The sequence below is a fragment of the Microcaecilia unicolor genome, chromosome 10 (genome assembly GCF_901765095.1).
Source record: "Microcaecilia unicolor chromosome 10, aMicUni1.1, whole genome shotgun sequence".
In the NCBI taxonomy this organism is placed as follows: Eukaryota; Metazoa; Chordata; class Amphibia; order Gymnophiona; family Siphonopidae; genus Microcaecilia; species Microcaecilia unicolor.
In genome coordinates, this window is record NC_044040.1 from 13,968,972 (window position 1) to 13,982,269 (window position 13,298).

The 13,298-nt window shown below is 45.1% G+C and overlaps 1 protein-coding gene across 1 annotated transcript in view; it reads right to left on the bottom strand.

Moving 5' to 3' along the window:
* Nucleotides 1-13,298, bottom strand: part of PLXNA4 (plexin A4) — a 944,413-nt gene that overhangs the window by 545,908 nt on the left and 385,207 nt on the right. The window contains 1 exon segment of the mRNA XM_030216701.1: nt 7,985-8,116. Within this exon segment, the coding sequence (XP_030072561.1) occupies nt 7,985-8,116 (132 nt within the window).

A 13,298-nucleotide genomic window follows, 5' to 3' on the forward strand; every position in this document is an offset into this window, starting at 1 on the left:
CATAGAAGACAGGGCCACCTGACATTCCCTTTTTACAGCCTCTTCCACCCTGTAGCGTCACTTCCTTCCATATGGTCTTTAATCTCCACCCCGCAGAGTAATGTAACTGGAGTGGGCGTGAACTGGATTCGATTCCCACTGTATCCCTTTGTGATTCTGGGCAAGTTTGTTTTTTGGGGGCAGCCGCTTAATTGGGACAAAGTGCTGTGGTTCCAATCTGTCCAATTAACCGGAATCTACTGTACTGCTTTTCTGTGGTACAACCAGAGTTTACTTATATTCAGGTACTTTCTCTGTCCCTAGTGGGCCCAAAATAAGTTTTTGCACTTGGGGCAATAGAGGGTTAAGTGGCATGTGTAGGATCACAGGGAGCCACGGTGAGAATAAAACCCAGTTCCCCAGGTTTCCAACACACTGCACTAACAATTAGGCTACCCCTCCACTCCAATTTGTGGGGAAGTTCTTGGGAGTGGGGCAGTTTCTACGGTGGTAGGGCATTTGTAGAGGTGGTTTATGGGAGTTAGGGCAGTTGCAGGGGGCAGTTTGGTGGGTGAAGGCAGTTTGCAGGGTGGCAGATCAATTGCACAGGGAGTACTTTTTGTAGGGGGGCAGTTTCTGGGAGGAGGTGGGGCAGTTTGCAGGGGGTAGTTTTGGGGGTTGGAGCAGTTTGTAGGGTGGTATTTCCACTCAATGTGTAATTAAACTCTAGAATTCGTGGCTAGAGAATGTAGTAAAAGCAGTTAGCTTAACGGGTTTAAAAAAGGCTTGGCTGGCTTCCTAAAGGAAAAGTCCATAGAACATTATTAAAATGGACTTGGGGAAAATCCACTGTTTATTTCTAGGATAAGCAGCATAAAATGTATTATACTTTTTTGAGATCTTGCCAGGTACTTATGACCTGGATTGGCCACTGTTGGAAACAGGATGTTGTCTTGATGGAGCTTCGGTCTGGAAATACTTATGTACTTAGGTAACTTCCTTGAGTGTTCCCTAGTCTTTGTACTTTTGGAACAAGTGAAAAAAATAAAATCGATTTACTTGTTCTACACCACTCAAGATTTGGTAGATCTCAATCATATCTCCATTTATCTGTCTCTTTTCCAAGCTGAAACAGGATGCTGGGCTTGATGGACCTTCGGTCTGTCCCAGTATGGCATTACTTATGTACTTATGTACTTGGGATTCTAAATAGAATGTTGCTACTCTTTGGGGTTCCACATGGAATCTTGTTACTCTTTAGGATTCCAGAATCTTGCTATTCTTTGCAGTTCTACATGGAATGTTGCTACTCTGGGTTTCTGCCAAGTATTTGTGACCTGGATTGGCCACTGTTGGAAACAGGATGCTGGGCTTGATGGACCTTCGGTTTGTCCCAGTATGGCAACAGTTATGTACTTATGAGCACGTGCTGTGTGCAATAGCGCACACTTTAAGAATAGTGTGCATTATGTGTAGACAGGGGTGGACCGACAGTGATATAGGCCACTGGGCAGTAAAGGTTATTGGGCTGCCCCCCCGAATCCCATCCCAGATTTCAACTACCAAACCATAGCAGTACCTGTCAGTGTCCCGATCCCCTCCGTACTCTCCCATGGGTGGCCCAGATGGAGGAAAATAGTCATGAAGCCAGCCGTGCAAGCGATCTGCATAGCTCAGCAGGTCCCGCCTCCCTCTGATGCGCACTTGGAGGCAGGACTGGCCAAAAGGTATGCATGAGTACCTGCATGGCTCCGTGACCATTTTCTTCTGTCTAGGCTGCCCATGGGAGAGTACAGAGAAGATTGGGATTGACAGGTACTACCACAGTTGACTGCAGGGGGCCCAGTGCCTCTCTCTTCCACGTGATTGGTTTAGAGTCGATCACATGGGAGGGAGGCACTGGGCCCCCTACAGCTCCTGGGTCCTTGGGCACTGCCCCTATATGTAGATAGTGTAATACACTCTCAGGATGGGCACCCAGAAAGGTTTTGTTTCATTTTTTTCCTGCGTAGAAACGAATGGCGTTAGCACACACTATCTCCACGGAAGAGAGAAAAGGGGAAAACAATTCTCCCTGCCCCAGATTCACTTCACATACATGATGGGCCTGGCCCTCAGCAGTGAGGGCGAATGTGTGAATGTCTCTGTCCCCCTCTTTTCAAGGGGGGAGGGGAGAGAGGAAGGCTGTCCTATAAATATTCAAGCAGAGAGCCAGAGGGCAAGCAATGAACTCAGAGAGTTCCAAACCGATGCAAACTCCTCTCAATGAAAGTCACTACTGTAGTAATTTGAAATTAAACCACTGGCAGGACGAAAAAAAAAACTAACAGGGTCAGGGCCGTGCCAAGGGTCTGTGGCGCCCCCCGCAGGGGATCGTGTGCCGCCGCCCCCCCCCGCAGGGGATCGTGTGCCACGCCCCCCCCGTAGGGGATCGGGTGCCGCCCCCCCCCCCCCGTGTAGATGATCGCTGTCCTCTCTCCCCTGCCCTCCTGCTCCCATGTCCTAACTGCCCGCCCTCTTCTCCCCCCAACAAAGTCTCTTTTAAATTTACATCCGTCTGGCTGGCAGGGCAGCGAACGCCTCCTTCACTGACGCTGCGCCGTTCGCTGCCCTGCCAGCCGAATGGAGGTAAATTTAAAAGAGATTTTGTTGGGGGGAGAAGAGGGCGGGCAGTTGGGACATGGGAGTGGGAGGGCGAGGCAAGCATGGAGCGGCGGGGCGCCCCCCCAGAGGACGGCACCCCCCTGCCATGCTTACTTTGCTTAACGCGTTGGCACGGCCCTGAACAGGGTGGTTTATGGGATTCAGAGATGCTGTAGAGGTGCAGGAAATTAGATACCTCTGGCGGTGTGTTTTGATTTCTTTAACGAAAAAAAAAATCAGGAAACGCAGGTTTTAATGCTAATTTGCATTATTTGCCAACTACGCCACCTTTCATTGGATCAACTGAAAATAATTAGAGATAATGTAATAAATGGACTTTCTAAGGCACTGCCATTAAGAATTCAGTTGCATTGTCTGTGTACCTGTGTCTTCAGACCTACCTGGTCTCAAAAATTTAATTACAGCAAAGGCTTTATATTGGGGCAATACAAAGTCTCGCACAAAATCCAGTTCTTTCAGGATCAACACAGGTTCTAATCTCTGCAAAAAACAAAGTCTCACCAGACATCGGCTGAATTCAGTAATGAGCAGATACTCTCTGCTTTCTCATAAAGCATTTCGGAATTAGGTTCCTTCTGCATTGAGCACCGACATGAGAACCAGATAAAAAATATCTTGAAGAAACACGCTTTCCATTAAAAAGACTTAACGTCGTCTTATTCACTTCTAACAGGAAACTACTTCTCTATCTGAGGTCAGAACTATGAGGAAAAGCTTCAGAAGGAAATTGGGCCTTGGGATGTATTCATCATATCAGGAAATTTGCCGTGTTCTGTGTATACAGCTGCCTCTTGACTGCTGGATTATGAAAGACTTTTGAGTTGGTGTGTGGCCTCAGAATTACACATGCCTGCTTGTTGTTCACCTGAGGGGGTGGGGGTGTTACGAATGAGCTGGGTAATGGATGCTACTTATGGTACATCATGCCTTCTAATCTTTCCAGCCAGAAGAAAAATCAGCTGATAATAAGAGAGCTAATGAGGAGTGGGGGAAACAGTGAAGCTAGGGGAAGGTCAGCATCTACTCCGCAGAAAAAGAGAAAAAAATGTACAGCGCCACATCTCTGAATGGATATGATGTAAAATCATGAACCCTCACTACAGGCCCAGATTATTTATTTTTATTTATTTATTTGTTACATTTGTATCCCACATTTTCCCACCTATTTGTAGGCTCAATGTGGCTTGATAACTAATTAAAGTAAGCGTGCAAATGCAGAATACACCTGGATTTGCACGCACAATTTTAGTCGCGTTATCTAGAATCCAGGGGAATGTGGCAACACACACGTGTAAATGATCCCTTACCAAATACCGATGACTTGAAAAATACGTACATTGGCATGATGGCAGATAATGTGCTGGTCTATATGCACAGGGAGAAAGTTTGGGTGGAAAATATAAGTACACGTGTAGATTATAAAACATTAAAATTTACACATGTATATGAGAAATATTTAGACCTGCCCTACAGCTGAAGCAAATGGCCACACCGGCCATTTATGTTGGGAATTATTAGGAAAGGAATTGAGAATAATTCTAAGGTTATCATAATGCCTCTGTATCACTCCGTGGTGAGACCCCACCTTGAGTACTGTGTGCAATTCTGGTCGTCGCAGCTAAAAAAGATATTGTGAAATGAGAAAAAGGGTGACCAAAATGATGAAGAGAATGGAAAGACTCTCTTATCAGGAAAGGCTGAAGAAGTTAGAGCTCTTCATCTTGGATGGCTGGGGGGGGGGGGGGGGGGGGGGGGGGGGGGAGGTGGGATTGAGGTCTATAAAATCCTGAATAGGGTGGAACAGGTAAACATGAATCGCTTGTTTGCTCTTTGAACAAGACTAGAGGACACTCAATGAGGTTACGATAGTTGCACATTTAAAACAAATAGGGGAAAATATTTTTTTTTTCATTCAGCTTATAGTTAAGCTCTGAAACTCATTACCAGGGTTAAGTGTGGTAAAAGCAATAGGTGGTTTAAAAAAAAAGGTTTGGACAAGTTCCGGGTGGAAAAGTCCATAAACTGTTATTAAGGCAGACCTGGGGATTAAGTAGCAGGAAAGCTTGCCCCTTTTTGGGACTCTGCCAGGGACTTGTCACCAGGACTGGCCGCTATTGGAAATAAGATACTGGGCTAGATGGACCCTTGGTCTGACCCAGTAGGGCAACTCTTATGTTCTGTTTAAATGTCCCTTTCTTAAAGACCTCTTTCTGCCCCTTTCACACTGGGGGACTAAAGGTACTTATTTCATATAACAGGTTCTGTATAGTTTCTCTAACCTCCATTGTCACCCAATCACAAGGGGGTCTGTTCTGGGGTGGCATTAGGAGCCATAATTGAAAACTAATTCCCATAACTACTGCTTTCTGTCCAAAACTGAGTGTCACTTGTATGGGATCTACCTTGTAGGCTAAATGTAAGGTAAAGAGAAGATAGAATCAATAAAAATAAAGACAGAGATAGGTTTAAATGGATAGGTACATTTTATTCCTTACCCTAAGACAAGTCTTCAAGTTGATACAAATACAGACATCAGACAGATTCTGGGTTCATCTGCACAGCGCCCTGCCGTCTGAGAGAAGCGTTGGGGAGGACTCCGAAACTAAGGCAAAATCTCCCCTCTTTTATACACAAACCTCTCCATAGAAGTACATGGTGAGATACCTTGCTCTCAATTTCTTACATGATACTTTCCCATGCGGTCTTATCAGCATGTTTTGGGAACAAGTTGTTTTTCTTATCTTGCGGTTGAGATACCAGTGTCACATCTCCCTGTTGCAATACTTTTCATACCATCTTATGAACTCTGTATGACCTCTGTATCATTTTATACAAAAATAATAAGCCCCATTTTATTCATCTGATCCATCATTCTTTCATTACAGGTGCTGTATTTGATTTAAAATTGTACCAATTTGTGGCAGGACTCATTGTTCAGACCTGCTTTTTGCAGATTCTCAAATATTAAATCATTTACTTGTTGTTTGGCCTAGTCAGTACTTTTTCAGTTGTTTTAGGCTGCATAGCTTTGGCCATCACTATTCCAGTGGTAGCCTTAAAGCCAGGCCATATATTAACAGTTCTTATACAAATCTTTTATAAAGAAAAGTGGGCACCTACTTTCCTATATAGGCACCTTCCTGCCCTCTTATCCTAGGTTCCCTATTATAAAATTACCCTCCTAACAAATGCAAATTAATTGCAAACATAGCCATTGTGAATATTCAGAATACGCAACTGACTTTTGGGGCTCCAGGACAAGCTTAGGAACACCTGATATACAAGAAGATATTGGAGATCTCTTGTACAAGAAGAATCAATACATAAATAAAACAATATATGAATATCTAATATAATAAAACGCACCGTGAACGTTCTGAAGACAACGTTCTGAAGTCACTCAAACACTCCCTGGCTGTAGGGTTCGTGGATTCATGGTGTGAAGCCAGCCAGCCGTCTCTGGCCCGCCCTCGCGTCAAACGTCATGACGTCAAGGGCGGAAAAAAAAACGGATCGCGAGGGCGGAAAAAAAAACCAACAAACGGATCGCACCCACGCACGGTGCGTTTTATTATATTAGATTTACCTCCGTGGTGGCGGTTCCGGCAGCGCAGCATCAGGGAAGGAGGCGGCGCTCCCGACGTCTCTAGCCTTCCCTTCGATGTGTCCCGCCTTCTTCTGACGTCAAGGATGACGTCAGAAGAAGGCGGAACAAAGCAAAGGGAAGGCTAGACATCGGGAGCGCCGCCTCCTTACCTGACGCTGCGCTGCCGGAACCGCCACCACGGAGGTAAATTTAAAAAGAAAAACAAAAGAAAAGGGATGTTGGGGGGAGAGAAGAGGGTGGGCAGTAAAGTTGAACAATGGGAGCAGGAGGGCAGGGGAGAAACGACAGCATGGATGCGAAGGGGGGGGGGAGAAGAGGGCGGGCCAGGCTGGGACATGGGAGAGAGAGGAGCATGGATGCGAGGGGGGGGGTCATGGAAGGGAGAGAGGGGAATTGCTGGAAAGGGATGAATGGAGGGGGCAGGGGACAGAGGAGCATGGATGGGCATGGATTGGGAGGGCAGGGCTCAGGGAGAGAGAGGGGAATTGCTGGATAGGGATGAATGGAGGGGACAGATGGGCATGGATGGATATGGATTGCAGGGCAGGGCTCAGGGAGAGAGGGGAATTGCTGGATAGGGATGAATGGAGGGGGCAGGTGACAGAGGAGCATGGATGGGCATGGATTGGGAGGGCAGGGCTCAGGGAGAGAGGGGAATTGCTGGATAGGGATGAATGGAGGGGACAGATGGGCATGGATGGATATGGATTGCAAGGCAGGGCTCAGGGAGATAGGGGAATTGCTGGATAGGGATGAATGGAGGGGGCAGGTGACAGAGGAGCATGGATGGGCATGGATTGGGAGGGCAGGGCTCATGGAGAGAGGGGAATTGCTGGATAGGGATGAATGGAGGGGACAGATGGGCATGGATGGATATGGATTGCAGGGCAGGGCTCAGGGAGAGAGGGGAATTGCTGGATAGGGATGAATGGAGGGGCAGGTGACAGAGGAGCATGGATGGGCATGGATTGGGAGGGCAGGGCTCAGGGAGAGAGGGGAATTGCTGGAAAAGGATGAATGGAGGGGGCAGGGGACAGATGGGCATGGATTGGGAGGGCAGGGCTCACACTCTCTCTCTCATATACAATGTCTTTCTGACTCTCACTCTCACACACTCTGTCTCACACTGTATCACATTCACTCTCTATGTGCCACACAGTCACTCACACACTCGCTTGGTCTCATACACTCACTCTCACAGAGAATCTGTGTCTCACACACACTCTCTCTCTCTCGCACACACACACACACTCTCTCTCACACTGTGTCTCACATACACACTTGCACACACACTCATTCTCACACACACACTCTCTCACAAACACACTCACACCCAGACTCACTCTCTCTCTCTCACACACACACACTCACACTTTCACTCTGTCTCTCACACAGTCACTCTCACATACACTCTCCCAAACATACACACTCCGAGGAAAACCTTGCTAGAGCCCGTTTCATTTGTGTCAGAAACGGGCCTTTTTTACTAGTTAATCCATGATATTCAATTTAACAGCATATGTCTATCAATCCCAGTCCATGTGCACATTTCCCATCTTGGATGGGATTTCTACAGGTAGAATTCAGTGAAACACAATCAAAGGCCACTGAGCCATATCTGTTTAAGGTGCTAAAGACCGAGCCCATATCAATCTCGCACTCACTGTGTGTACAAGTAGGGGAAGGCAGATACATACTCGCTTTTCTCCAATCAAGCCACCTGGGTCTGCTTACCTGTTTCTCGGACATGAGGAAGAGATACTCATGGTTCAAAGAAAAGGCCATGTCTCGTAAGATAGGGCCACCATCCACCACCTGGATTATCTCATACTGCAAAGCACCACTGGTAGGGCTGTCCACTCTGATCTGCAAAAAGAGGGAAAGAGGATTCAGGTTCTTCATTCGCAACTGTATCTTAGTTTTTATGAGCAATGTGTTGACTTTGGGGACAATTCTACAACTTGGTCAAGATGTAGAAACTACAATTCTATCATGGCTTCAAGCTTGGCCTAAGCCATTAGAGAATACTAGCGCCAACTTGTGTTGGCATGCTGAAATTTAGGTGCATCTACTTTTGACAGGTTAATGACGGATCTAAGTTGACAGGTCTAAGAGCACCATGCAATATGCTCAACTGATAGCATTCTATAAGTTGTGCATAATAGTTGGTGATGTGCCCTTGTCCCAGCCACCTGTATGCACCAAACTACAGAACGAAACATACTATGTCATAATGTTTTCTGTTAGTTGAATACTTTTTATTGTTGTATTTGTCTATTGCCAACGTCTAGATGATTCTTACTGGTTGGATTTCTTCAAAAATAAATATGTCCAAATTTCAACTCAATCAATTTACTTTTCACTTAATATATATATATATAAAAAAAAAACAAAGTCGAATTTGGAGCAGGGACTTTTTGCCATCTGCTCCTTAGTTAAGTAGTCACTTAAGCTGAAAGACACCCACAAGTCCACACAATCCTGATCACACTAAAGCTCTTTCTCCTAAGAGCAAAGTACTAGTCATATCTTTATTCAGCTTTGAGGTGTAATGACACAAGAGAGTCAATTTGATAAAAAGCACTAACAGTTAGGTGCCCAATTTGGGGCATTCAGCTGCTATTCCATGAACTATTTATGCATTCTTGTATCCCACTATTTTCCAAAAACAAGTTTCAGTTCAAAGTGGCTTACAATTTACATTAAGGGGAGGTTACAGTAATAATTTTCCGTGAGAAAGTGTTGTAGAACGTCTGTAGTTTATGTTGTTAGTTGTACAACTTTTTGAAAAGGTAGTTCTTCTGAAGATAACTAGAGATGTTTCTTGTGACCTTGGGAATAGAGTTCCACCATTTGGAGCCCAGGTAGCTGAATCTAGCCATGAAAAAAAGGTTTTGTAAATTATGTTTCTACAGTTGGCTAGGTGGAGGAGTAGGTAGCCTCTGGTTTCTGGGTCTGCATTTCTTAGGGACAATTCGATCACATCCAGCATGTATTCAGGGGACATTCTGAATAGTATTTTGTAAATGAGGGTACTAATTTTGAAGAATGGATTGGAAGCCAGTGTAACATTTCAACCACTGGAGTTGCTCTCTCATATTTTGACTTTTTAAATATCAGTCTTGCTGCTGTGTCTTGGATGGTTTGCAATAATTTTATTGTGTTTTCTTTGTATCCTGCATATGCAGCATTACAGTAGTCTAGTTTTGACAGTATCATAAAAAGAATGCACGACCTAACAACCTTCCGAAAACTACTGAAAACCAACTTGTTCAATAACACATACCATAAAGATCCATCCTAAACACTAGGAAACAGAACTCTACCAAAACTTGACAAAACCGAACTTTCTTACACGTGACTGCTTCAACCACTCTATCAGTAATGAAAATGTTCGAACTATCATGTTACCTCTCATGCTGAAATGAACTCTCTATATTTAATTGTTTAACTTGCTCTACAAATTACTGCCTAACTACTCTATAACTTAATCAGATATGAACTTTGTATTTCTTATTCCGGAAATGGCAATCGCCACTACGGCATAAAGCCTGCAAATAGGTGGAAAAATGTGGGATACAAATGCAACAAATAAATAAATTATCGATTGCACTATTAGCTGGAATGATTTTCTAGGAAAGTAGTCTCTAATCCTTCTCAGTTTCCATAGTGTATTGAAGCATTTTGATGTGACTTCTGATACTTGACTGTGTGGCAGATCTGTTATAGAATACTAACATATGTACCCAGCTGTGCGCTCAACTTAGGTATGACCACTTATGCCATGTCTATGGCCGGTACAAATATGGCTAAATGCCACATTTGCACGTAGAAATGTACATATTCTATAAAGTGCATGCAAGAATACTAGGAATCACTGCTCCCTCTAAGCTGAGCGGGAGTCCTCCAGCTGCATTGCTGCCAATAGGGGGCAGTGCTTCAGTACTGTATTTTCAATCATTAAGGACATGCAGGTTCTCTGGAGTTTTGCAGAGCTTGCTTGTCCCGCACAATTGAAAATGTGATAGTGAAACAGCACCCCTCACTGGCAAGACTGTAGGTGGAGGACTCCCACGCAGGTTAGAGGAAATGGTGGTGGGAATGTCTTCACCCCTTTGCGGTTACACATCCAGGTGCCTGCCCAGGTCTGTGGCTGATCTAACTACAGACACCTAGATTTTAGGTACCCTGATAGCAGGTTACAGTAGTGTTCTTTGATAGCATCTGGACACCCACCCATCCTGCAGTGCCAACATGGAGATTCCTACTTATAGATGATCTCCATTTCCCAAGAGAGGTCTCCTCCAAAACCAACTCTCAGCACTTGCAGGAGTCACCAAATAGCTTCCACTTCCTTTCCTCCTTCTCAGAGCTAGGGCAGCTCCATTCATGTGCCTAGGGAGTGGCCAATTTTGCCTACTGATTAAGAAGCATGGGTGGAAAAATCCCCCTACATAACCAAGAATAAGACCATTGCTATACATCACTGTGAGCAGAACATTATGGGGAAAAATTACAATATGTCATGGGTAATGCATTTGATATACCACCTTTCTGTGGTACAACCAAATCAGTTTACATATTATACACAGATACTTTTTCTGTCCCTGGTGAGCTCACAATCTAAGTTTTCTGCCTGGGGCAATGCCCTTACTCCAAAAAGCTTACAATAATGGTCCCCAAACCTGTCTGTGTGGAGAGGGGGGCTCTCTAGCCAGTCAGGTTATCAGGATATCCACAAGGAACATTCATGAAAAAGATTTGCATGCAGTGGAAGCAGTGCAAGCAAATCTGTCTCATGAATATTCATTGTAGATATCCTGAAAACCTGACTGGCTGGGGAGGCCTCAGGACAGGTTTGGGAACCACTGGCTTACAACAATTTTTAAGCACATGTAGCCAAATAACTTGCTTCTGTTCATACTGTGAATGATGAATAAGCCACTCAAAGCATAGTGTCAGGATCAAACTTCTACGCCCCCACTGCCAAAGCAGCTAACGCTAGTTAATTAGCTTTCAGAAAGAGTGAATTTCCCCTGGCACAGCAGGAATACTGCAGTGTATCCCACAGCACCAGGCTCAGCGTAAGTTGTCAGTGAAAGAATTGGTAGAAATAAAAGTCAACAAACCAATAGATGAGATCTGTTCATTGGACTAACTCAACACATCTGTGCTGAGCCGACGTGATCTATATTCCTTTCATCAGCTCGGTGCAGAGTGAGCTAAGGATAATATTTCAAGAATATGCGATGTCCAGCGTAGCTCTTTCTGCACTGTCCTGATGGAGGAAGCCTATTAGAACACTGATAGGGAAATGCAGCCAGAACATTTTCATTTTGGGTCATTTCCCACGTCGTTTACAAGAATGTAGGCTTTGTTCAGGTTTTGGGGGCATTTGTTTCATTACAAAAGCAGTGTCATAAAGAATATGTGCGCTTTTGAAAGAATGAGTACATTTCACATAGAGGGCGCTCTCTTTCCTGATAGTCCACACATTCAAAAAGGGCAAACTCGGGGAAAAGGGTGCCCTCTTTCTGAAAACCTCACAGTCTTTCAAAACAGTAGGCACCATTGACAACAAACGAAAAAAAACATGACATTTTGTGATTTTTTTTTTCCAGCTCATTTTCATTTCACAACATCATGAAATGACATGGCCGAGTTGTTCACACTTCCTATGTTGTTTCAAATGAATATAGATACCTAAAAACTAGTGGCTTTTGTGTCAAAGGCTGCCAAAGTCCTCCAAAGTGCAATATGGCCGCCACTTTGCATTAGCGTCTACTGTAGCTCCATATCCTATGGGGACTGCACTATCCAATCTTAAACTTTTCCTGTAAGAGGTACAGGAAATGTACGGAAGAGGTTAGACGGACCTCACCCTCTTGCCCTGAGCAAGGGAAAAGGTGGGTGATGGAACGCTGGTGTAGGACTCATAATGAAGAACATTGAGAAATGGAGATGTTTGTTCCCCTGAGATATAGTAATGGAGAGATTAAGACTCAAAATAGAACCAAGTGAGCCAAATTAAATACTTAGAAAATGAGGAAAGGAAGGGGGTGAGGGCCGTAACCCTGGTAGGAGGTTAAGGGGGTTGCTTCCACTTGTCCATTAACCTCCACCTTATGAAGGAAGCATAGCTCTCCAAAATTAGTCACAGATTAGGGTTACCATATTTTGTCCCCCCAAAAGGACACATGCCCCGCCCCTACCACACTCCGCCCCACCACACCCTGCCCCCTTTCACGCCCTCGCTCTGCCCCCTGTCATATTTTCCCCTCCCCCTGTCACACACCCCATCACCCCCCCCCTCCCCTTACCTTACTACAGCCCTGGTGGTCTAGTGACCTCTTCGGGGCAGGACAGAGCCCCCTCTTTCTTGCCCGGAGCACTGCCCTGCATGCATGCATCCTTCCTATTGGTGATCTCGGCGCCAATTCAAAATGGCCACCAAGAGTTGAAGTCTCGCGAGGTCACTTCAACTTCGGCGGCCATTTTGAATCACGCCGAGATCACCAACAGGAAGGATGCATGCAGGGAAGTGCTCCGGGCAGGAAAGAGGGGGCTCTTTCCTGCCCCGAAGGTGGAAGAGGTCACTAGACCACCAGGGCAATAGTAAGTAAGGGGAGGGGAAGCTAGCAATCTGGCCGTTTGTCCGGCTTTCTAGACAAACAGGCAGATTGGCAAAACCCGCCCGGTTGCCCGGACATGTGCTCAAAAAGAGGACATGTCCAGGTAAATCCGGACATATGGTAACCCTATCACAGATGTACTGAGCTGGTCTCACCTATAACTCGTTTGCTGGACAGCATATCTTAGTGATCCAGCTTGTCAACCATACTGCCTTAAACTAGTGTAAGAATAGGGAACAGACACAATGAAGCTCCTTTTCTCAGGATGGCTAAGGATCAATGCTCAGTGCTTCCAGATCTCTAGAGGAACATCCACCAAAGAACTGAAGCTATGCAAAGAGAAAAATCAAAGGTACAGAGCAGAAAGAATAGAGCATTGAGGCCTGCTCACTCCAGCCTCATTTAAACCTATACAT